Below are 27,144 nucleotides of genomic sequence, written 5' to 3'. Positions count from 1 at the left end.
TAGGGATCCAATATTAGAATTTAGAAGAGCTTTGGAAGACTTACAATCAAATAAGACTGCAGCGACAGGTAACATTCCACCAGAATCTCTAGAATCATTGGGAGAAATTGCAACAAGGCGATTATTCGCATTGGTGTGCAGAATATACGAGTCCTGCGATATACCATTGGACTTTCGGGAAAACATCACTTATAATTTCGAAGATTGCAAGAGCTGGCAAGCGTGACAACTATCACACAATTAGCTTAAAAGCTCAAGCATGAAAGTTGCTGACAAGAGCATCAAGAATATCAAACATAGGTGTTAATTTGAGGAAAAAAAATTCTGAGAATGTATGTCTGGAGCACAGAATTGTATGGAAGTGAAACATGGACTATGGTAAAACCGGAACAGAAGAGAAACGAAGTATCTGAGATGTCGTGCTACAGACGAATGTTTAAAATTTGGTGTACTGATACGGTAAGGAATGAGGAGGTTCTGCGCAGAATCGGAGAGGAAAGGAATATGTGGAAAACACTGACAAAGAGAAGGGACAGGATGACTGGACATACGTTAATACGTCAGGGAATGATTTCCATGGTACTAGAGGGAGATGAAGAGGGCAAAAGTTGTAGAGGAAGACAGGTAGGAATGCATCCAGCATACAATTGAGGATTTAGGTTGCAACTCTGAGATGAAGAGATTGGCACAGAAGAGGAATTCGTGGCGCGCCGCATCAAACTCAAACCAGTCAGATGACCGATGATTGAAAAAAAAAGGAAAGAAAGAAAGAAAAAGAAAAGAAAATAGCACTACTACCTGTGTTACCCGTTGCTGGCGCCTTTCGATCCAGATACCCACCACACATCAGCGTGCTGCCGTTGCCGCGTTTGTAGGCGCTTGCAAACTTCACGGCATCACATTAAGCCCGCAGCAGGCATTCTAGCGGCCGCCCCCGGTAGTTGAGCGGTCAGCGCAACAGAATGTCAATCCTAAGAGCCCTGGTTCGAATCCCGGATGGATCGGTGATTTTCTCCGCGCAGGGACTGCGTGTTGTGTTGTCTTGATCATCATTTCATCCCCACCTGCCGGCCTGTGTGGCCGTGCGGTTCTAGGCGCTTCAGTTTGGAACCGCGTGACCTCTACGGTCGCAGTTTCTAATCCTGCCTCGAGCATGGATGTGTGTGATGTCCTTAGGTTAGTTAAGTTTAAGTAGTTCTAAGATCTAGGGGACTGATGACCTCAGAAGTAAAGTCCCATAGTGCTCAGGGCCATTTGAACCATTTTTTTCATCCCCACCGACGCGCAAGTCACCGAAGTGGCGTCAAATAGAAAGACTTGCAAGCGGCGAACTGTCTACCCGACGGGAGGCCCTAGTCACACGACATTTATTTAGCCATTGTAGTGTCTGGTGGCGCCACATTTGCGGATACAGCGCCGTTATCGCCAGCACTAGCTGGCCTTTGTGAGCCACGTGACACTGGCACGATTTCTTGGTATTACTCCGCACTACGACATGATAGGACGCCGACCTACCGCTCTCTAATCAGTCGACATTGGGAGTCCACAGCTACTGTTCTTTGGGCCAACTCGTCGAAGAAGAGCACATGTCAGTCGGACCTCACGTTTTCGCATGTTTCGTCCAATCCTCCGAGGCACTGCTAATGCATTATCCACGAACTATGCGGACTTAGCCTGCATCAGCGCTACTCAACTAGGTCAGACAGGTTTAGACTTTATTATTGCATTGATGTTGAACTGTTATCCTCAGATAAGAACAACCTTTAGTTTTATTACACCAGAAGCTTTATAGGCATTTCCAGCAAAGCAGACACCACACATATCCATAATTCTATGGCTGCGATGACTGTTTGACAAAAAATCTTCAGCGCAGAGTTACAAGCAACGTTCGAACTCGGAAGACAGTCAGAAATCTGTTAGTAGGTGGTTAACTGCACTGATGAAGTTTGAGCTGAAAAATAAGACTTGTCTGGAGGACTCTATGCGCAATGAAGTGACATACTGAAGTACTGAAGGATCATAAGATGCGTTTTAAGTTCTGTGAGGCTATAGATCGTACGATAATGTATATCACAATAGGCTGTTATCATAAAGAAGAATTATGTTTCTAAAAATGGTAATCATAGAAGCTGGAAAGATAAACACAGGTAGAAGCAAAGTAATGGCGAAGAAACCTTGGGTAATGGAAGAAGAAAGTACCAGAACGTTCAGGGATATTAAGGAATACAGAAAATATGTCACACAGGAATCAAATAAATAAATAAGAAGTGAAGGGAAGCTAAGGGCGGCAACAAAAATGTGCAGAAACCGAAAAGGAAATTATCGTTAGAGAAACTAAATGGGCATATACACAGAAAAGTGAAAACAAATTTCCAGGAAATGAAAAGCAAGGACGTTAACATTAAGTGTGCAACGGAAAGTCTACTGTTAAGCGCAGAGGAGAGAAGGAACAGGTGGAAAGAGTACATTGAAGTTCTCTATGAGGGTGAGAACTTGTCCAGTGATGTGACAGGTAAAAATAAGAGCCAGTTTGGAAGACAGGGGATGCAATATTGCAGTTTAATATAGCTTTGAAGACTTGCGACCGGAAGGGATACATAACATTCATGTGGAATTTCTGGCATTGTTCGGGAAATGGAATGCAACAGATTGTTCAAGTCCTTGTGTAGATTGTTTACAACTGGAGAGCTACCATCAGACATTCGGAAATATATCATCCACAAATCCCAAAGATAGCAAAGGAAGAGAAGTGTCGCACAATGAGTTCGACATCTAAGTTGCTGACGAGAATAATATACAGAAGGATGGAAGAGAAAGTTGAGAATCTGTTAGACGATGATTAGTTTGGCTTTCGGCACCAGAGACGCACTCATCACGTTGCAATTCATAATGGAAGCAAGAATGAAAAAAATCAAGAGTTTTCACAGGATTTGTGCAACTAGAAAAAACGTCAGACAAAGAAAACGGTGCAACAAGTTCTAAGTTCTGAGAAAAATAGGTGTAATCTGTAGGAAAGACGGATAATACACAACACAAATATATACAAGAACCAAGAGGTAACAATAAGAATGTAAGATCAAAAACCAAGTGTTGACATTAAAAGAGGTGTAAGACAGAGATGTAGCTCTTCGCCATATCTGTTCAATCTATACATCGAAGAAGCAATGACGAAAACAAAAGAAAGGTGGGATTAAAATTCACGATGAAAGGATATTGATGATAAAATGAAGAATAATTAATGGACGTGTTGAATGGTATGAGTGCAGAATATGGACTGACGAAAGTAATGAGGAGTAGCAAAAGTGAGTTCAGAGATAAAATTAACATGAAAATTGGGACTAAGCAGCACACGAAGGAATTCTGCTACCTTGGAAGCGAAATAACATTTGACAGACGAAGCAAGGAGATATAAAAAGCATACTGGCAAAAGCAAAGAAGGCATTTCTTACCTTAAGAAAAGAGTTTAATATCAAACACCTTCTTTAATCTGAGGAAGAAAGCACTGAGAAAGTACGTTTGAAGCACAGCGTTGTATGGTAGTGAATCATGGACATGGGAAAAGCAGCACAGAAGAGAATCGAAGCGTTTGAGATGTGGTACTACAGAAGAATGTTGAAAATTAGGTGGATTGATGAGGTAAAAAATGAGGAGGTTCTGCGCAGAATCGGCAAGAAAAGGTATATAATTTAAATACGGACAAGAAGAAGGGACAGAATGATAGGAATCTGAATTAAAGTGAGGTCAGATAGCGTTATTATTATTCATAAGCCAAAATCTTCTGTAAAACTATTTTGGCAACAGCAGATTTGTACCTGTTGTGGGCAGTGTCGTCTTTATGAGACTAAAATGTAGCTCGAAAGTAAAGTCTGCGAGATTCATTTCCTGATTCATACTCACTTACTGCGCCCTCACCTTTCTGTCTTCCATTTTGCACGTTCGACATCGTTGGTGTTCTTGTTATCTGACTGATTCTAATTTCATACCTCTCACCGTGATTTGGGCACAGTGTGATACAATTCTATCGAACTCGACGTTCTTTTCATTAATCCCAAATCGAATGCGGCCTTTAGCTCTATACCAAATCGACTGTTTCAGATAAAAACTCCTTTGAAGTGTAGCTTAAAATTTCACGTAATAAAAGAAGGTTCTGACGTAATATAACGGCCATTTTCGGTCATTACATAAAATTACTTCAAAATATCCAGCTCCTTCCATGTCGATCTTATTACCGGTTTTTGCATAGTGAGCTCTCTTCGTATGGTTGAAGTTTTCGTATTTGGTTTTTCTTTTAGAAATTGTCCCCAGCGTTACTAACATTTGCTTGAAGTCAGAACCACATCTTATTTGCAGGGACATGATAGGCTGAATATAGCTTCCGTCAATTCACCTCTGCAGAGTCACATATGGGAACACTACTCGTCCTATTTTTGACTTTTCTTAGAAAATCCTTTGAAAGCAATTAAAGTCTTTCAATTGAAGTACTAGGTCAAAATATCTCGAATATGATAAATAGTTTTACTTAAGATGTTACATTTTGATCGCTGTTAATACATCGATAACTGTCATGATACTTTGCCTAGGCAAAGTCCAATTTCAGTTTCACTTTCCACTGACGGGTTGATATCCTTTCACATCTATCACAATGACGTTCTATTTGATTTTTATTTCTGTATTTTTCAGCTGACTTATATTTTCGTGTGTTAAGCTATTCCAAACTCATTTCAGCCTGCTTAAATCAGTATATTATCAACACGGATTTCACGCGAACAGAACTGGGAATTTGTGAATGACTCCAAATGACATTTAGATGCACTGAATTATTCACATAACTAGCGATAAGTATAACTTATAATTATATGGAACTTTATTTGGGTCGTAAGACACGTCGTAATTCTGACGTAGAGCTTGTCTGACGCCAGGAAATGGGATCAAGAGAAGCAATCCCAGCTTAAAGTGGATGTTGGCAACACTAACTCCACCGGGTGCAAGATGTCGTTGTTGTTAGTACTGAACAAAAATAATTAAACATTACTTAAAGTTGTTGCTCGTTTTTTATAAAGTCGATCAGTAGACCTGCAACTCTGGACCAGTAATTACGACAAGAGAAGTTTATCCACAGGAATTATAGATTAGATAATCCGTTGTGTTTGTATTAAAACTCTCTATGGATGCACGATGTGATTGCGGAAGACAAAAATGAAACGATTAGAGGCCTCTGAAATGTGTTGTTAAAGAATGTTATGTAATGAGATGGGAAAATTCGCAAGAGCACAGGATTCTCGGGGGCTGTTCTTTGAGCGCATGAAGCCGGCTATGGCACTTGGTGCCTCAGGCGGTAGGGGGCGGGGGGATGGGAGGCCGGCAGATGTGACCGAGCGGTTCTAGGCGCTACAGTCTGGAACCGCACGACCGCTAGGGGTCGCAGATTCGAATCCTGCCTCGGGCATGGATGTGTGTGATGTCCTTAGGTTAGTTAGGTTTAAGTAGTTCTAATCCAGCTATGACGTGGTGTCTTACTTGTTTTCCTCATTGGCGCCTTCACAGAACGGGTATCATTCTACCAATCTCCCCCCCCCCCTCCCTATCCTTGAGGAAATGGAGACATTGAATGAGCCGAGAAACCGTGAGAAGTGAAGTGGTGAGAAATAGGGAGTCCTACATTATTAACGTAGTGATTGATTAAAGTAATAAGACCTGAAAAACAGGGTCCTGCTGCAGGGAAATGTATATTGTATGAATATTGTACAAATATTTTGCAACAAGGGGAGGTGGCCTTATTTGTGGTGGAGGATCTGACGAAATCCTATTGGCTTAATTCGGAATCGAGCAGCTGAGTGCAATGCGGACGCCAGTCGCTAAAGCCGCTGGACAGAACTCGTCTCTTGGCTGTGATTATTGAGCAAGGACGTGCCTTACTACTCCACAGCTAAGGTTTAATTTGCCATTAATTTATCTGTGTACTATTTCTAAGATCTTTTTATCCGTACGTGCAGTAAATGATTGCAGGTATATGAAGTTTAACGTAAATATAGAAGGATAGCGTTATTAGGATTTTTGTCATTGCCCTTTTGTTGTCTGTGTTATTTGGAGAACAGTATGTATCCATATGCTTCAACTAACAAATTTATTTAAATTAAATATCAACAGATGTGTTATTGTACCTCGCAATACGGAAGTGTCACCATGAGTTATCAACGGCTGTGCTGAACTACCTGCAGCTACTAGGAATGTTAATTCGCTGCTCTGATTTAGACATTAAGAGATACAGAATTTTGCCTTCTTGGCAGTAAGAGCTAGTGTCCACCTTTTTACTCAGTGTTTAATTTCAAGCGTAGGTTTCCGCAACCGTTGTCACAGTCAATAAAATTCTTCTGGATACGCGACAGCACTATCAATGCGTAAAACTTCCGATGTTTCGGCCACTATTGCAGGTGGCCTTCTTTAGGGTGTAAAAGCAAAAGCAAAAGAAACATTCTGAAGAAGACTATGTGCAATACTGGTCGAAATGTCGGACGTTTTACACACTGACGATGGGGTCTCAGACACAGAAGAATTGTACTGATAGTATTTAATTAGTTTATGTTATATTTCAAAGTTAGTAGTCGTATTGCAACCGGGGCTTAGTTAAACTTCAGTTTATGAAATTGTGAGAGAGTGTGAGAAAAAGAAGTGGAGGTGATAAGCTAATGAAGGAGCTGGTATTGAGAGAGCCATTATACAACCAAATGTCTTATACAGCTAAGGAGGGTTTTGAGAATGGAGTGATGAAGTAAAGGACGAAGATATGCAAAGAATCGACGAGAAAACATTAGCTGAAAGGTTGACATAGGGAAAGAACCTCACTGACGGACCTAGGAAGGAGAACATACGGCAGTTCATCGATGATATGAAATGCAGGAGCAGTGCTGGGACGGTAGCGGCAGAAAGGGAGAGACGCATCTAAAAATCTTACGATGATGCCTAAAACAGCAAACAACAAATGAAGAGTGGAAAGGAAATGGAAAACGTTCTAAGTGCTATTTCCTTCGTAAAACGCGTTTTCAGCGCTACTGTTTTCTTGATACTCTGTTGCATGGCCGGTCTGAGTGGCCGAGCGGTTCTAGGCACTACAGTTTGAAACTGCGGGACCGCTACGGTCGCAGGTTCGAATCCTGCCTCGGGCATGGATGTGTGTGATGTCCTTAGGTTAGTTAAGTTTCAGTAGTTCTAAGTTCTAGGGGCTGGCTCTGAGCACTATGGGACTTAACATCTATGGTCATCAGTCCCCTAGAACTTAGAACTACTTAAACCTAACTAACCTAAGGACATCACACAACACCAAGCCATCACGAGGCAGAGAAAATCCCTGACCCCGCCGGGAATCGAACCCGGGAAACCCGGGCGTGGGAAGCGAGAACGCTACCGCACGACCACGAGATGCGGGCAGTTCTAGAGGACTGATGACCAAAGAAGTTAAGTCCCATAGTGCTCAGAGCCATTTGAACCATTCTGTTGCATATCTCAATTTGTTGCATGTATCAAATCATGGAGACCATGTTCCAGATACTCACGGTCTTTGTTCCAAGCAGTACATCTTTCTGAAATTTACGCACCATACTTGAAGCTCTCCTATATTTAGCCTGGGATGGTCTGAAGAGGTAATTCAAGTTTTGCATGAGTGGGGAGCTTTTTGAGCTACGTCAGATATTTGCAATTAAAGACAAGTGTAGAAATGTAAGCAGGGCCTTTGTTTCGAAATATTTACATAAGACTGTTGATTCAACTAAAGCTATGAACACGTTCCATTTAACTCCAATGCACACAACTGACTTATTTCATTTTAAAGATGCTGCTGCAACACTGTTGTCATTGCAGGCGTGTAAGATCTCCAGATGCAGTATGATCAAAGTATCTCATACTCGTTCATCTCAAATACCTACTGATACTTCTCGCTCTGAAACAGAAGAACGGAAAAATTTCGATGTATTCAAAACAGAAAAGACCGTGGCAGATGTCTGCCATGCCGAACTTCATCTAAAAGACCAGCAGTGTTCGTCAGTTGCAAAACAAAGATTTTTGACGATTTTGCCACTTCTTTCTCAACAACATAGGGAATTTTACAGTAGATTTAACAACATCTGATAACAAGTATGGAGTTATGTAACAAAGAGAAACCTTGAGAGACTTTTTTATTGAATTTAATTTTGCTATTCATTTAAAAGACGCAAAAGAAATGAGAAATGTTTATTGTTAATTACAGTTCTATCAGGTAAAATATTACTGCTGTATTTCTGTATCGGTTTTATCACAAATAAAACGTAGTGCCTCTCTGTCAATGGTGCTTGAAATAAAATCTTTCTTAGTGGCACTTAGAACCAGTCAGTTTCCTCGTATTATCTTATTTGTCTCATTTTTTAATTTTTTATTTATTAATTTTTTGCAGTGATGAGGTGGGTAGCTTACTTATCTATCACAACATCTTCCCGGCTTTTTTGGATTCAAAGTTGGTATGTACAAAAAACGTGCACTGTTTTCTGATCTTCGGGACATATCTGAGATTTGGCACTGAGAACATTTGTCATTTCCACTTCTCATACGTTTGCATAAGAGACTATTATGCTAGCGAAACAAGGCAAACAGTGGTTAACTACGAAGTTATACAGAGTGAACGGGAATAAATAGAAGCAATTGCAGTCAGTTAAGGTAAAGTTAAAGTCTGAAGCACGACCCAGTGATTACCATATTGGCGTGACTGTAGGTACAGTACTGGCTTTGTCACTGCGGCGCTAGGCGGGGGCTGATAGTGAGCCCAATGCCCCGACGGCATTTTATCCCCGTGAGGGATCTGGGATTGAACCGTGACCTCTACGGATAGCGTCTGTTGCTATACCACTAGATCACCACGGCCGCACTTGCACTCAGCATGTAGCCTAATTAGGAGTTTTACCAGCGCAGTTGTAGTGCTCGCAATTTTGTCGACGGACATTGGTGCTGTTCTGTCGACAGGCACAGATGCTCGGATGTTGCCTACTGCGGAAAGTGAGGTGCCATTTCAGAGACGGCATCCTGTAGGTCTGGGGTGGACTCGAAGCCAGAGAGTTACGACGAGGCCGCCTGACGGTCATCAGATAGTCGGCAACCGTTGCAGGCTGCGGTGGCGTTGTCGTTGCCAAGGTGACCGCCCACAATCGATTACGAGTATTTTTTTAAGGCCGTCACGAAATGTGCGAAAGCTCAAACAAACACTTTCGATAACAATCACTGTCACTATAAAGCTACTGCTCGCGCACGGACGGCGACAGTGTTACAGCGTAGAAGAATCGTGATATCCGAGGACTGAATCGCTAATTTAACGAAACGTAACCATTTTTCGTAAATATATGTATTAAAGAATTTTGTCTACAATTCTTGTTTATAAAATGTAATGTATGTTGATAGGATAAGTAAGACTTATTTATGTGAATTCATTGTTGTAAACACACTGACCATGGCACGGAAGTTTCTATTGTATAATGCGCAAAGACTGTCTTTCGTGCAATAATAACATCATTGCCGCGGTTGCGCGCAGTGGTAGAGGTGAATGCAAAGAAATAGTTACGATAATACGTATGTGTTGTCGCGCAAGTGCCAGTATGTTTTCTGTCAAAATGTTTTTTTAATATGTGGCCAGGCAAATACACTCCTGTAAATTGAAATACGAACACCGTGAATTCATTGTCCCAGGAAGGGGAAACTTTATTGACATATTCCTGGGGTCAGATACATCACATGATCACACTGACAGAACCACAGGCACGTAGACACAGGCAACAGAGCATGCACAATGTCGGCACTAGTACAGTGTATATCCACCTTTCGCAGCAATGCAGGCTGCTATTCTCCCATGGAGACGATCGTAGAGATGCTGGATGTAGTCCTGTGGAACGGCTTGCCATGCCATTTCCACCTGGCGCCTCAGTTGGACCAGCGTTCGTGCTGGACGTGCAGACCGCGTGAGACGACGCTTCATCCAGTCCCAAACATGCTCAATGGGGGACAGATCCGGAGATCTTGCTGGCCAGGGTAGTTGACTTACACCTTCTAGAGCACGTTGGGTGGCACGGGATACATGCGGACGTGCATTGTCCTGTTGGAACAGCAAGTTCCCTTGCCGGTCTAGGAATGGTAGAACGATGTGTTCGATGACGGTTTGGATGTACTGTGCACTATTCAGTGTCCCCTCGACGATCACCAGAGGTGTACGGCCAGTGCAGGAGATCGCTCCCCACACCATGATGCCGGGTGTTGGCCCTGTGTGCCTCGGTCGTCTGCAGTCCTGATTGTGGCGCTCACCTGCACGGCGCCAAACACGCATACGACCATCATTGGCACCAAGGCAGAAGCGACTCTCATCGCTGAAGACGACACGTCTCCATTCGTCCCTCCATTCACGCCTGTCGCGACACCACTGGAGGCGGGCTGCACGATGTTGGGGCGTGAGCGGAAGACGGCCTAACGGTGTGCGGGACCGTAGCCCAGCTTCATGGAGACGGTTGCGAATAGTCCTCGCCGATACCCCAGGAGCAACAGTGTCCCTAATTTGCTGGGAAGTGGCGGTGCGGTCCCCTACGGCACTGCGTACGATCCTACGGTCTTGGCGTGCATCCGTGCGTCGCTGCGGTCCGGTCCCAGGTCGACGGGCACGTGCACCTTCCGCCGACCACTGGCGACAACATCGATGTACTGTGGAGACCTCACGCCCCACGTGTTGAGCAATTAGGCAGTACGTCCACCCGGCCTCCCGCATGCCCACTATATGCCCTCGCTCAAAGTCCGTCAACTGCACATACGGTTCACGTCCACGCTGTCGCGGCATGCTACCAGTGTTAAAGACTGCGATGGAGCTCCGTATGCCACGGCAAACTGGCTGACACTGACGGCGGCGGTGCACAAATGCTGCGCAGCTAGCGCCATTCGACGGCCAACACCGCGGTTCCTGGTGTGTCCGCTGTGCCGTGCGCGTGTGATCATTGCTTGTACAGCCCTCTCGCAGTGTCCGGAGCAAGTATGGTGGGTCTGACACACCGGTGTCAATGCGTTTTTTTTTCCATTTCCAGGAGTGTAGTAAGCGGGCGAGAAAGTATATGGGCTCAGTATATGGTCGCAAGAAGATTTTGGAAGTAATGAAGAGGACTGTGTGACCCAAATCTATCCGAGTTGGTCACTAATCAAGAAGAGCCTGTTGCTAATAATGGATCTCATAATAAGCAGTACTTCGCACCAGAAGCAACGCACGGCAAAGTAACATCCAGTAATAGGCATGCGAGCGTTTTAGTAACGTCTTGCAACATTATAGTGTGTTTAGTCAAAGATAAAACTTGTCGAAACTTCATTGACCTGAGTCGTTAGCCATCAGCAGAGTCTTGCCCTTTGATCAAAAATTCTGAGAAAGTCACAGGTGAAAGAAAAAATTAAAATAAGATAAATCTAATTAAAATTACAGTTCATTTTCAATCGAGGGATTATTGCAATAAAAGGCAGTAGTAACTATAGCTGGTCATATAGTATTGCACCATTACTGCAGACAGTCACTTAAAATTAAAAGTGACTTAAAGAGAAATTTATTTTCTGTGACAAAAATATGCTGGGTTTCTTGTAGTCAATAATTTATAATTTTATGTTGCATTTTGTAGATATGTGTGTACGTGTAAGTGACATCACTACTGAAAAACAGTTGTTGCCATTAATGAAAGTTATTACTGCATTATTCTGCGATGCAATCATTTGCAGAGTAATAAGGAAAGAATGATAAACAGTTTCTGTCACGATTCAGGATTTTTTAAACGTATTACATAATCGTGAGTTAAGGTAACACAGTACAGTTTCCTTGAAGTGTTGCAAGTCACTGCTTATTATTGGTGATCAACAAGATGACTAAAATCATTGCATTCCAAATTAACGTCTTTTCGTGTCACACAAGTGATGTGGAGCGCCTCGTTGCAACAACTTTTGTGCGACACTAAACCGACCACCATGTGCGTACATCTGGTTATGCCGTAAACTAAGAAAGGAGTGGTTTTCCCAGGAAACCACTCCGGTGTTGCAGAGACAAAAAAAAACAGGTTAAGTTTTTTTCCTTGGCGCGGCCTTTAGCGCTTCTTGCCGTAAGACTATCACCTCAGTACAGTGACAACCACGAAAAAAATTTCATGTCTTTAGAGATTTAAAAAAATAAAATAAAATAGACATTACACAGTTGTAATATTGTATAGAGTAGAAGCGCGAACATTGAGAAAGGAGGACGAGAGAAGAATTGAAGCTTGTGAAATGCACAAATGGCACAGAATGGAGATCAGCTGGAGTGATAGGAATGAGAAGGTGCTGAGAAGTGTTGGAGATCGGAAGAAGTAGCTGTCAGTGAAGAACAGGAAGCAAAACAGGAGAGGACGTAATCTGAGACGAGACGGCCTTCTAATACAGGCAATTGGAGGTTTCATTCGCGGGAACACAGGGAAGAGCAGATTTTGATACTACGAGGGCGTGATGAAAAGTATTTCCTCCGAATTTTTTACATGAAAACTCTTGAAGGTTTTTGAATGAAACAAACGTTATTAAACTTCACTCATCATGTCTACATATTTCCAACCTACCATCGAGGAACGGTTCCGGAATGTAGCGTACAACATTCTGGTGTGTGACGTAACTACTGTATGTTAGTCCGTGAGGAACAGCGGGCTGTAAACGAGTTCCGAATTCGAGGTGTTCGTCCACATATGGAACACCCTCTCCTTCAGAGTTACAATCACAGATCACACGCAGGCAATGCGACTTCTGCAACATTCCGACGCCTCGGGTTCTCTCATCGATCATCCTGCACACTGTCCAGATTTGGCCTCATCTGATTTTCATCTTTTTCGAAATGTTAAAGAACACCCTTTAAGGTCTTTGATGAAGTGGTACAACGAGTGGTAAGGCTGTGATTCCGTCAACAAAATCAAGCAGTATACAGTGACAGTATCAACAAACTGGTCTTTCGTTGGGAGAAATGTGTCCATCGCCAGGCTGACTATTTTGAGCAATAAATATGAAGAAACGGAGAATAAAGATGTAGAATGTTAATAACATTTCTTTTATTCGAAAGATTTACGAGTTTTCATATAAAAAATTCGAAAACTTTAGTTTTCGGCACACCTTTGTAGATGCTGTTTGACGTCAGTAGACAGCAACGATGTTGCCAAGCATGGAGGGGAAACTAGGAGAGAGAAGCACCGAGGAACTTGAAATACAAACCTGACAATTATAAAACTCCGACACTCGTAAACTGTTTCGATGGAAAAGCAAGGAATCAACACTACTGAATAAATCGACATTGTTTATTAACACATATGCATCACTTGCTTGGTGTCCACAGTATTGTACAGAAACGTTGTTCCTATGCCCGTGCTCATCTCAAATGTGTATTCCTGACTCTTTTAGTACCTTTACGACTCTTTGGCGACTTTTCCCTTGAAAACTGTGTAAGTGAGACGACGCTCATAGGGAGAGTGATATTACCCTCTTGCTGAATTGTATACTCTGTTGACTGAACATTGTACATTGTAATATGTTGTCGTTTATATCAGACTCAACACTGTAATTCTGATCACATTTATCAGAATATAGTACTTCCGTGGTATGTAAATGTGCTGGGTAGATATGCGCCGATCGTACTCATGTCATGGACAAAAGTTTACCGAATCCGATCATTAGGAATCGGGGACATGAATGTATCTTTGGAGAATTTTTTACGCGTAAGGGATCGAGAAAGTGGAATCATCGGCTTCCCATTAGTGCTACAATCATCCTCACACCAAAAAATACGACTCACACAACCATCATGGAACTTTTCCTCCACATGTAATTAAATGCATTTTTCACAGATATATTCTGTACAATTTTTGCTGTAAATATCAGATCTGACAATTACCACTTACGTAAGCTTTGGCTGCATTATACGTAGATTAAACACCCATAAAAAACTTACTATAAATACTCTGGTACGTTTTCGGTGTAGCTTCTTTGTAGAAGGAAAAGATTCTGATGCTTACAGTGGGCCGTTCTATAGGAGCTGGTTACCCAGCCGCGTAATTCTAGGTGGTGATGGGTCTCAGGATACGAGAAACATAACAGTGCTGTTTTACGGAGTCACAAAAGACAGCTGTTACACAATACGCCGTTCAGCGCCTAACAGACACTGCAAAATGCCGATGTCCCGGAGAAATTATAGTAGTTGTAAGAGCTCTATCGATCCTTCTAATGTACTTACTCGCTTTGTTCCTTCATTTACGACCTTTACAGCAGTGTAGCTCACAGTTTCGCAGTTACAATGGCAGTAAAACACAGGAGTCCCCTTCCACATCTTTCCAGTCTGCTGGTGTAACGTCTTCGCAGTTTGCATAAAGGCGCTTCCTGCCATTCTAACTGAAACATCACGAACAGTTTTCGACGAATTTTGAGATGATCTGATTTGCTGTCTTTTGCCTCCATATTGGTTTACCTCAGCCCAGAGAGATGCAGATATGTTAAAAAAGGAATTTTACAATTTATTATCTTCGTTTTAACAACAAAAGTGTTATCATCGTTGCCTCTCCACGGATACCACATATTTCCCCTGTGTTGAGAGCTACACGCTTCGTTAAGCTTTTGTGTAGTCAGCGTGAGAGCATCACAGAAGAGCCCAACAAAAATTATAATGAGAGAAGCTATAAATCATGTGGTGGGTATCGTGGAGAGCCTGACTCATAATTTCGAGAGCCTACGTTCCAGTCAGAGCAAAGAGTTGGATGAAATTACAGAAAGTTGAGCGTATACGAGCGGCAAGAATGGAACAACTAGGGGTAAAACGATGGGCACACTGTGTACCGTCTTCCACACACCCTACGGCGGCTGCATGAGTACAGATATGGATGTATTGGTGACACACACTGCCTGAAAATAAAAAGTATAGTCCCCAGCAGGCGAGGAGGAAACAAATTTTCACGTATTGAGACGGTATGTTACGCTGTTACAGTCATTAAAAAATCAACTCAGATTTCTAGAGAACATTGTAGTATAACGAATAGTGATATAGGTGGGAAAGTGAAAAATGGCAATAATAATTGCTTGAATAATAGGAAAAATTGGTTGGAAAGAATGATTGAAAGAAAGGCGCAGTTACCCGGGAAACAGTGATTGATTATTTTTAAAACTTTGAAGTGATCTTGAGTGGTGTCCCTCCTTCCAACTTTATGAACTATGACGAGACAAACTTTTGCGACGATCCTGGACAAGTGAAAGTAATAGTGAAGCGAGGTACACGACACCATGAAAGGATAGTGGACAGTTTTAAATCAAGTATCAGTGTGACGATACCAACAGCTGCTGACGGCTCAGTCCTGATACCAATACCAATAGACTTTCAATATCAATATATTCGAGGTCAATATTCGTAATTTGCGTTCACATGAATTCCATTGAGTGTAGTCTTGATTATCACTATGCCGATGCAGGATCGCTCCTCCGCTCCACGAGGAAATTCCTCTTGTCTGCGCCGAACCTCATGATGCAGGATCTCGGAGGCGGGCGAAATGATGAACAGACAGAGATGGACTCCCAAATGTGAGAATAAATTTTGCCTTTCTAAAACTTATTCTAACACTTTTAATGTGCGATTGAGATACACATTTTTTAACAATGCTGGTACGACGGATACGTCCGCACGCATACGTCCGCACGCTAGCACTTATAGAAACAAACGGGTGAAGATACAGGAATCAATAAATTGAAGAGTGTATTGCATCTACATCTACATCTACATAGATACTCCGCAATCCACTATACGGTGCTTGGAGGCGGGTACCTCGTACCACAACTAGCATCTTCTCTCCCTGTTCCACTCCCAAAGAGAATGAGGGAAAAATGACTGCCTATATGCCTCTGTACGAGCCCTAATCTCTCTTACCTTGTCTTTGTGGTCTTTACGTGAAATATGTTGGCAGTAAAATTGTACTGCAGTCAGCCTCAAATGCTGGTTCTCTAAATTTCCTCAGTAGCGAGTCACGAAAAGAACGCCTCCTTTCCTCCAGAAACTCCCACCCGAGTTTCTCAAGGGTTTCCACAACACTTCCGTGATGATCAAACCTACCAGTAACAAACCTAGCAGCCCGCCTCTGAATTGCTTCTATGTCCTCCTCAATCCAACCTGATAGGTATCCCAAACGCTCGAGCAGTACTCAAGAATAGGTCGTATTAGTGTTTTATAAGCGGTCTCCTTTACAGATGAACCACACCTTCCCAAAATTGTACCAATGAACCGAAGACGACTATCCGCCTTCCCCACAACTGCCATTACATGCTTGCCCCACTTCATATCGCTCTGCAATGTTACGCCCCAATATTTAATCCACTTGACTGTGTCAAGCGCTACACTACTAATGGAGTATTCAAACATTACGAAATTCTTTTTCCTATTCATCTGCATTAATTTACATTTATCTATATTTAGAGTTAGCTGCCATTCTTTACACCAATCACAAATCCTGTCCAAATCATCTTGCAGCCTCCTACAGTCACTCAACGACGACATCTTCCCGTACACCACAGCATCATCAGCAAACAGCCGCACATTGCTATCCACCCTATCCAAAAGATCATTTATGTAGATAGAAAATAACAGTGGACCTACGACACTTCTCTGGGGCACTCCTGATGATACCCTCACCTCCGATGAACACTCACCATCGAGGACAAAGTACTGGGTTATATTACTTTCTTATTTTATTTCATAGAGATATATCAAAACATTATCCTGGCCACAAACTAACTAGTTAACTTATATTTGTCGTTGTCTGTAACCCATTCAGTGTACATACAGCTTACATGCAAGAAAAGAAAAGAATGAAAAAAATAATACGATTCAACACAATAAGTCCATATATCCGTTTGAAGTTGCATCCACTCTGCCTTGGATGCAGGCACTGATTTGGTTGGGAAGGGTATCATAAACCCGGTGCCCCTCCTCCAGAGGAAAGCTGGCCCACTACTGTTGTAATCGCTCCTTGATATCCTGGCACTGGCAGGAGTCGATGTCTGAGCTGGTCCCAAACATCTACGGGACCCAGATCTGAGAATCCTATTGACCACAGGATTACTTCAGCATCACGCAGACTGTTCATAGAGACACGTGCCATTTGCGGACGAGCATTGTCCCGTTGAAAAGTGGCACCACGATACTGTCACGTAAAAAGTAACTCATGAGGACGCTGGATGCCCGTAACGTATCGTTGTACCGCCGGAGTCCGAGTACACATATCAGCCGTGACCTGTTGTCCTACCCAACGGCTCCCCACGCCATGACACCGGGAGTGACAGCCTTCTTCCTGTCCAAGACGATGGAAGGATAGGACATCTCCCCAGGTCGCAGCCATATTCGCCAATACTGGTCATCCGGATAGTGCAGAAATGTGAATCTCTTAAAAGTAGAAGTTCTTCTGAGAAACACTCAGCTTCGTTACATCGACTGGGTGTGAGATTGTGCGACTAGGTCAGCTTCCCACGGAAATTCGCCACCATGTTAAAGTATTCCCACCAGAAGCTGTGTTCAAGCTCTTCCTATTCCAGTACTGCCCGCATCTCGTGGTCGTGCGGTAGCGTTCTTGCTTCCCACGCCGGGGTTCCCGGGTTCGATTCCCGGCGGGGTCAGGGATTTTCTCTGCCTCGTGATGGCTGGGTGTTGTGTGATGTCCTTAGGTTAGTTAGGTTTAAGTAGTTCTAAGTTCTAGGGGACTGATGACCATAGATGTTAAGTCCCATAGTGCTCAGAGCCATTTGAACCATTTTTTTTAATTCCAGTACTATAAACACAGTCAAGTGCTGAGAAAATATTATCGAAATGGCGATATCCACCATTCTTTTGTACAGTCCACAGGGTTTCTTTCTCTTTACAACACAGTCCAGCAAACACGTATTCCTAAGAACTCCAGTAGAGTGCAGGAGAAGACAACATGTACGGACACTAGAGAGGAAACTGCTAAGAACTAGTAGTGGCAAGGTAATTATTTTAGTTACGTATAGAATATACATTACTACACTTTAAAATAACGCACAAGCAGAGTTAGTAGCAACTAACATCGTTCGGCTTCAGAGCCTATAGGGATCGGTGACGTACCTTTTCGTTGTATATCTCGAGGAAGGAAGCCTTGAGAACGAAGTGGCAGTCGCGGCGCTCCTGCAGCAGCTTGAAGAGGTGCACGAACGACCGGAACACCAGCCCGTGGTCCTCCGAATACGGGTTGGGCCGCTGGTCGAACTGCGCAACATGCAGAATTCAAAAACTGCACCCAGCGTAAATAAAAATAAGCCAGTATTTGGAACTCCTACCTGTTTTTCAGTTTTAGTGATTGAGTTTTATGTTTTATTTTAGAGATTCCCGTTTGAGTTGAGTGAGCAGGTTAATAGCATCACCACACACACACAAAAAAAAATCACAAACTCTCGCAAAGAAAACTAATTTGCGAGAGCATTTTCTTGACATTTCTGTGCTTCTTTACGAACCCTAAAGCTCATAATCACCTCCCCCCATACTTCGAGCAGAAGTTTCCATTTTGCGTTACCATAATTTCAGTGTAATAACCCACTTAAAATTGGCTTTTGATAAATTTAAAAGCACGATACTCAAAATCGCGTAACCATCATCATAATTGTTAGTTTGAATTACATGCCTAACTTTTAATAAGTGAAGCCTTAGGGAAACCGTAAGTACTGTTAGTATAACGCAAAGAATCAATGTTTGAGACACACACCATATTGCTTTATCATTCCGATAACTAGCTTCGACATGTTGTAGATATTCTGTTCAGAATAAAACTAATACTGCATAGCAAAGTTCACCTAACAAGGAGATGATCTAACATTAAGTTACCTGCTTTAATCGCGTTCACTATTTTACGAAATTTCTTTTCATTCCCTAAACTCTGCTCACATTTACAGAAGTTTCAACGTTTCAACTAAGCAACAAGGTAACCAACAAAAAGCTGAAGGTGTACTTTGGTGGAAGGCTACTCAGACAGAAACGCTAAAGACCTAGAAGTTTCGCTTGATAGAACGCTCAGTTACAAACAACATCTATTAAGAACAGCTGCCAAAATCGATATTCGAAATAACGTTTACCAGAAACTCTGTGGCACATCATGGATATCACCTGTATCGCCAGTCTCAGAGCACCGTTTTACCCTGTTACGGAATTTTTCTCCTCCTTTCGGATGTCTAGTACTCACACGACACTTACTGACACACAGCTCAACCATGCCATGCGTCTTATAAGTGGCATAATCATAACTACATCTTCTTCCTCGTTACCCGTACTGAGACACGTACCAACTCCATCCCCGTGGCGGGAAAGTGCACTTGTAAGGGAGTACAAAAACACTATAGTAAAATCATCAAATTCCTGTTACGGAGACATTCCAGCATTCAGTAAAGGAATGCTTTGCCCTCGTCACCAATCCCTGGAAGCTGTAGTGATGTTAGTTACCAACGGCTTTTATGATAATGATTATCTGGGACACAAATCGCCGATTAATGCTACGACAGAACAATTTAGGGTGCCGTGCAAGATCTGTTCGGTTTCTAACAGTACTGGCAAGTGTGCTGATTCTCTGCACGAGAAGAAGAAAATATCTTCTCCAAATTGTGACTGGGCGTTGAAGAGCAGTCTGTTCAGCGCGTAGTTTAAGGATGTCCTCTGTGAACTTACCCTGGCGATCCAGCTGAGTTGCTGGTGATGACGGAGAGATCAGTACATTACCTTCGTGCCCCGAAAACTAGCTTGTAACTTGAGATAACTTAAAAAGTACTATTTAATGATACAGCGAAACGTTAAAAAATTAATGTCCAAAAACATACTCTCTTTCTAGTTGTCATATCTTCTACAGAAATATACCTCTTCCGAATCCTAAACACAAATGTATCTGAAAACTGGAAATGTTTGTGCCACTTCTAACAAATCAACGGACAATGGTACAGAAATGCGTCATTGTTTCCATACAGCTTAAAAGTGTTAGCAGAGGACCTTTCTTGACTGATTATTCATTTGTTTACAGTTTATGTTGGTGATAAAAATTGACCGTTCCTGTCTGTACTGACAGTTGTCGTTTCCTGACACATTAAAACTTGGTGACATACCGCTACTCGAATTCAGCCGCTTGCTTTTTACGAGTAATGTTCTTACCAGCAATCCCGCGTCAGTGGCAGCTGTCAGGTCAGTTCGTGAGTCGTTCCTGGGAAGTTTAGTCGGCAAGAGCATTGCGTTCGGGTGGCAAACGACCGGATTAGAGTACTAGACCGACACACAGTTTAAATACACTGATGTGAAAAAAGTCATGGGTTAGCAAATCTACTAATGGCGATAGTACGGCGTACACAAGGTACGCGATGCTAGTGCATTAGTAGAGCTCTCATTCGTACTCAGGTGATTCATGTAAAAAGATTTCTGAAGCGGTATGGACGCACAACAGCAATTAACAGACTTCGAACTTGGAACGGTACTTGGAGCTCATTGGATAGTCCATTTCGTAAATCATTAGGGACTGCAATACTCCGAAATCCATAGTGTCAAGATTGTGCCCTGGACACCAAATTTCAGGTCTTATGTCTTACCACGAACAACGCAGTAGGGAACGGCTTTCACTTAAGGACTGGGAGCCGCAGCGCTGCTTAGAGTTGTAAGTGCTAAAAGACGAGCAACACTGAGCGAAATAATTACAGAAATCAATCAGGGACGGTGCAGCGAAATTTGGCGTTAATGGACTATGCTAGCAGATAACCGACGCGTTTGCTTTTGCTAACAGCACGACATCGCCTCTGGCTCCTCTCCTGGTCTCGAGACCATGTCGGTTGTACCCTAGACGACTAGAAAACCGTCCCAATTTCAGTTGGTAGCAGTTGATGGTTGAGTTCGACCCCACGAAGCCATGGACCCAGAAATTTCAATCATCAACTTTCTCCTCCGAATGCGAAAATATTTTGTTGACACCGACTTACATAGGGAGGAACGATCACCAAGATAAAATAAGAGAAATCGGAGCTCGCACGGAAAGATATAGGTGTTCATTCTTTCCGCGCGCTATACTAGAATGGAATAATAGAGAATTGTGAAGGTTGTTCGATGAACCCTCTGCCAGGCACTTAAATGTGATTTGCAGAGTATCTATGTAGATGTGGATGTAGGTTATCAACAGGCACCGTGTAAGCTGTTGGTGGATCCATAATGGCGTGAGCTGTGTTTACATGGATTGGACTGGGTCCTATGATTGGAAATGGTTATGTTGGACTACTTGGAGACCATTTTCAGCCGCTCATGGGCTTCATGTTCCCAAATAGGAGATGGAATTTTTGTGGATGACAATGCGCTATGTCACTGGGCCACAGCTGTTCGCGACTGGTTTGAAGAACATTCTGGACAACTCGAACGAATGATTTGGCCATCCATATCGTCCGACATGAGTCCCATCGAACATAATCGAGCGGTTAGTTCATGCACAAAACCTAACATCACCAACACTTCCGCAGTTATGGACGACTATGGAGGTGGCATGGGGTAGTATTTGTGCAGGGGACTTCCAACGACTTAATGAGTCTATCTCACGTAGAGTTGCGACTCTATACCGGCAAAAGGATATCCGACGCTACATTAGGAGATATCCCATGTCTTTTGTCACCTGAGTGCCTCAGTGTAATCAGGAAGTTTTAACGCAGAACATACCCTTCTGTAGAGTTAAAACTTCTTTAGATGTTATTTGCTAAACAAACTATTATACTTTTCCACTTTTGTTCCTACCACACCAACGTTACGCTACTCTGTGATTTTCCTGGTGGTATCAGTCATCTTTCACAGTCGGTTCTCCACTCGTGGTTCAGAAAAAGAACCCTTCATCTCCTTTTACATCATAATCTGTTTTTATTCTGCGTTACGTTCATATCTCGCCTGTGCCGTCATCAGTCATCTTTCGGCACTGCATCAACTAAGATTATTATTACTGCTGCTACTACTCCTAGATTCACGTACGCAGCAAAATTCTACTTGCTACAGACTATACGCGTACTCTAAGGAGACTTTCGGTGAGATAGCTGATGGAAGACGTTAGAGAAGTAGAAATCGATTGTCTTTGATCAATACCGTCGGCTTTACGGCCGCTGCTAACGTTAGCTAGCGGAAAACACTTAACTCGATGTCTCTAGTGTGTCAAAGCGATTCCAAACTCAGCTGCACTTAATATTTTAAGGGCCGTTAATTCCACGTGTCACTACACTCGGTACTGTCTACTAACTGAAGTTGGCAGCGGCAAAAAGGTAGTCAATACCGATCGAAGTCGTTCGACTTCTTTCCGTTCTGCAACTCCCATGAGCCACCTCGCGAAGTGTCTTCATAGAACGCGAGTAGAGAATACTGTCCAAACGATTCCTGTTACAACTAATATAGTTTGCAACGTGTTCGATACAGGTAATATCTCTGATCCTAATAAGTGAGCAACATACCGCCCTATCTGACTGCAATCATTGTTTCTACTACACAAGCTCAGAAACATCTACAAGACGGTGTTCCGCAATTTGCTCTCGCGATATAAACATATCTTGACTCAAACAGGCCGTACCGTCTCGTTCAGCTACCCAAAAACTTTTCCACTGGGGTGAAAAAACTGATGGGATCCCTCCTAATATCGTGTCGAGCCTGAGTTAGCCCGCTGTAGTGCTACAAAACGACGTGGCATGGACTCAACAAGTCGTTGGAAGTTCTCTGCAGAAATACTGAACCATGCTGCCTCTACAGCCGTCCATAACTGCGAAGGTGTTGGGAGTGTAGTATTTTGTGCACGAAACTCCCCCTCGATTATGTTCCATAAATGTTCTATGGGATTCATGTCGGGCGATCTGGGTGACCAAATCAGTCGCTCGAACTGTCTAGAATGTTCTTCAAGCAAATTGTGAAAAATTTTGGTTTGGTGACCGTTGAATGGCTGAAATGATCTCCAAGTAAACGAACATATCCATTTACAGTCAATGATCAGTGCAGTTGGACCGGAGGACACAGTCCATTCCATGTAAACCCAGCTCACAGCATTGTGGAGCTACCACAAGCTTGCACAGTGCCTTGTTGACGACTTAGATCCATGGCTTCGTGGGGTCTCTGCCACACTAGGATCATACCATCAGCTTTTACAAAATTAAATCGGGAATCATCTGACCAAGGCGCGATATTCCGTCGTCTAGGTCCAAGCGATATGGACACGAGACCAGGGGAGACGCTGCAGGCGACGTCGTACTTTTAGCAAAGGCACTCGCGTCAGCCGTCCGCTACCACAGTCCATTAATGCCACATTTCACCGCACTGTCCTAACGGATACGTTCGTCGTACGTCTCACACTGATTTATTTCACGCAGTGATGCTTGTCTGTTAGCACTGAAGACTTCAAGCAAATGCCTCTCCACTCAGTCGTTAAGTGAAAGCCATCGGTATCTGCTTTGCCCGTGGTGAGCAGTAACGCCCAAAATTTCGTATTCTAGGCACACTCTTAACGCTATGGATCTTGGAATATTGAATTCCCTAATAGTTTCCGAATGGGAACGTCCCGTGCGTCTAGCTCCAACTGTTAATTCCCGTCAGAAACCTTTTCACGAGAATCGCCTGAGTACAAATGACAGCTCCGCCAATGCATTGCCCTTTCATACCTTGCGTACTTGATGCTGCCGCCATATTTATATGTGCATATCGCTGTCCCATGACTTTTGTTGCATCAACGTATTACTCCACATCCGATTGTGCAGATGGTTCCCTTCTCCCTGGTCTCAGTTCCTGGTTCTCTTTGCCATTACTAAAGCGACTTTATATCCCTTGCTTAATATTCGTTTATTCACACTTTGTTTCTTCAGAAACTGCATCAGTCACGTGATTAACAGTATCAAAATCCTCTAACTGTATCATAAATATTTGAAATCTCTCAAGCGACTTTGTACCCGCAGCTTATAGTATCAAAATTTGGGAACCTCATTAAGATATCGGAGGGGAATCCTAACAGAGGGATCTAAGCATCTAGTCTTGAGAAGAGGGTGACGATTTTTTTTTTTTTGCGTCATCAGTATTCTGGCGGTTTTGATGTGGCCCGACACGAATTTCTCTCCTGCGCCAATTTCTTCTCTTAGATTAGCGCTTGTATACAAAAAATCTGTTCTATGTACTCCAGTCTCTGTCTTTCCCTACAGCTTCTACTGTCTACATTCCCTCAAGGGGAGTTAACACATGCACTGTAACTCCGTCCCTTGTTCCTGTCAGTGATATTCTCTTTGACAATTCTGCGGAGAACCGTGTCATGTCCTATCATTCTACGTAATTTCCACATACTTCCATAGCACCACATTTCTCTTCTTTTATACTTTTCCCAAAGTCCATGATTCTCTTCAATATATTTCTGTGCTAGGAAAGAACATCCTCAAAACTTTCACCCTCAAATTAGATACTACGTTAGGTACTACTGGGTCTTCTTTTCCTTTGTATTAGTATGCATTTTATGTATTCCTTTTCTCATCAATAATGTTTTAGTTGTCATCCAACGTTACAAAATTCTACTTCGTAGTCCTAAATTTTGGTTCTGAGTTTATCGCCAACCTCATTTCTACTACTCCCCATTACCTTCCCTTTTCTTTAGTTTACTCTCGATCCATACTGTATGCTAATTAAATTGCTCATTCATTTTAACTAGTCATGCTATTCTTTCTAACTTTTACTGATGATAAAATGTCATTCGTGAATCTTATCCCAGATATCCTACACGGACCTAAAACTAACCAATGATAATAATGAATATCAGTTTGAAATTTGCAAAAAACGTACAATTAAAGATCGCACAAACATGCACACTTTAAATCAACGTTTGATAGAATCATAAATCTACCACTGAAAGAAAAAACCAATAAAAATGAAATTACAACACTACAATACGTAGCACAGAGAAAAATAATTTCGACCCAGATATAGTACTAAAATCTACAAAGAGCATACTAAACCAAAAGCAGGCAATATACATAAAGACGTAACATTGAAAAGATATTACAAAACCAGAGCCAAACCGTTATATACAGGGTGTTACAAAAAGGTACGGCCAAATTTTCAGCAAACATTCCTCACACACAAAGAAAGAAAATATGTTATGTTGACATGTGTCCGGAAACGCTTAATTTCCATGTTAGACCTCATTTTATTACTTCTCTTCAAATCACACTAATCATGAAAACACACAGCAACACAACGAACCAGCGTGACTTCAAACACTTTGTTACAGGAAATGTTCAAAATGTCCTCCGTTAGCGAGGATACATGCATCCACCCTCCGTCGCATGGAATCCCTGATGCACTGATGCAGCCCTGGAGAATGGCGTATTGTATCACAGCCGTCCACAATACGAGCGAAGAGTCTCTACATTTGGTAACGGGGTTGCGTAGACAAGAGCTTTCAAATGCCCCCATAAATGAAAGTCAAGAGGGTTGAGGTCAGGAGAGCGTGGAGGCCATGGAATTGGTCCGCCTCTACCAATCCATCGGTCACCGAATGTGTTGTTGAGAAGCGTACGAACACTTCGACTGAAATGTGCAGGAGCTCCATCGTGCATGAACCACATGTTGTATCGTACTTGTAAAGGCACATGTTCTAGCAGCACAGGTAGAGTATGCCGTATGAAATCATGATAACGTGCTCCATTGAGCGTAGGTGGACGAAACTAAAATGAGCTCTAACATGGAAATTAAGCGTTTCCGGACACATGTCTACATAACATCTTTTCTTTATTTGTTTGTGAGGAATGTTTCTTGAAAGTTTGGCCGTAGCTTTTAGTAACACCCTGTATATACACTATGTGCCCAAAAGTATCCGGACATCCCTAAAAACATACATTCTTCATATTAGGTGCATTGTGCTGCCCCCTACTGCCACGTACTCCATATCAGCGACCTCAGTAGTTATTAAACATCGTTAAAGAGCAGAACGGAGCGCTCCGAGGAACTCACAGACTTCAAACTTGGTTAGGTGATTGGGTGCCAATTGTATCGTACGTCTGTACGCGACATTTCCACGCTCATAAACATCCCTAGGTCCACTGTTTCCAATGTGATAGTAAAGCGAAGACGTGAAGGGACAAGTACAGCACAAAAGCGTACATGCCGACCTCGTCTGCTGACTGACAGATACCGCCGAGAGTTGAACAGGGCCGCAATGTGTAACAGGCAGACAGCTATCCAGAGCATGAAACGGGAATTGCAAACTGCATGAGGATCCACTGCAAGTACTATGACTGTTAGTCGTGAGGTGAGAAAACTAGGATTTCATGGGCGAGCGGCTGTTCATAAGCCACACATCACGCCTGGAAATGCCAAACGACGCCTCGCTTGGTGTAAGGAGCGTAAACACTGGACAACTGAACAGTGGAAAAATGTAGTATGTAGTGACGAAGCACGGTACACAAGGTGGCGAACCGATGGCAGGGTATCGGTATGGCGAATGCCCGGTGAACGTCATCTGCGAGCGTGAGTGGTTCCAACAGTAAAAGTCGGAGGCGGTGGTGTTATGGTGTGGTCGAGTTTTTCATGGAGGGGGCTTTCACCCCTTGTTGTTTCGCGTGGCACTGTCAGAGCACAGGCTTACATTGATGTTTCAAGCACCTTCTTGCTTCCCGTTGTTGAAGAGCAATTCGAGGATGGCAACTGCATCTTTCAACGCGATCGAGCACCTGTTCATGATGCACGGCCTTTGAGGGAATGGTTACACGATAATAACATCCCTGTAATGGACAGACCTGCACAGAGTCTTGACCTGAATCCTATAGATCACCTTTGGTATGTTCTTGAACGCCGACTTCGTGCCAGGTCTCACCGACCGACATCGATACCTCTCCTCAGTGCAGCACACCGTGAAGAATGAGCTGCCATTCCCCAAGAAGCTTTCCAGTACCTGGTTGAACGTATGCCTTGCTGTCGTCAAGGCTAAGGGTGGGCGAACACCATACTGAATTCCAGCGTTACCGATGGAGGGCGCCACGAACTTGTAAGTCATTTTCAGCTATGTTTCCGGATACTTTTGATCACATAGTGTATCTGCCCTTGAAAATGGCCCGGAAGATTTTACC

The 27,144-nt window shown here is 43.0% G+C and overlaps 1 protein-coding gene across 1 annotated transcript in view; it reads right to left on the bottom strand.

Moving 5' to 3' along the window:
• The window catches only part of LOC126349718 (kinesin-like protein KIF12), a 568,557-nt gene that overhangs the window by 246,275 nt on the left and 295,138 nt on the right, over positions 1 to 27,144 (bottom strand). Inside the window, exon 6 of the mRNA XM_050002454.1 lies at positions 18,143 to 18,283. Within this exon, the coding sequence (XP_049858411.1) occupies positions 18,143 to 18,283 (141 nt within the window). The remainder of the gene's footprint in view (positions 1 to 18,142; positions 18,284 to 27,144) is intronic.

The sequence above is a fragment of the Schistocerca gregaria genome, chromosome 1 (genome assembly GCF_023897955.1).
Source record: "Schistocerca gregaria isolate iqSchGreg1 chromosome 1, iqSchGreg1.2, whole genome shotgun sequence".
NCBI lineage: Eukaryota > Metazoa > Arthropoda > Insecta > Orthoptera > Acrididae > Schistocerca > Schistocerca gregaria.
The sequence above is the reverse complement of the archived record's forward strand: the minus strand, read 5'-3'. Positions and strand labels throughout refer to the sequence as shown.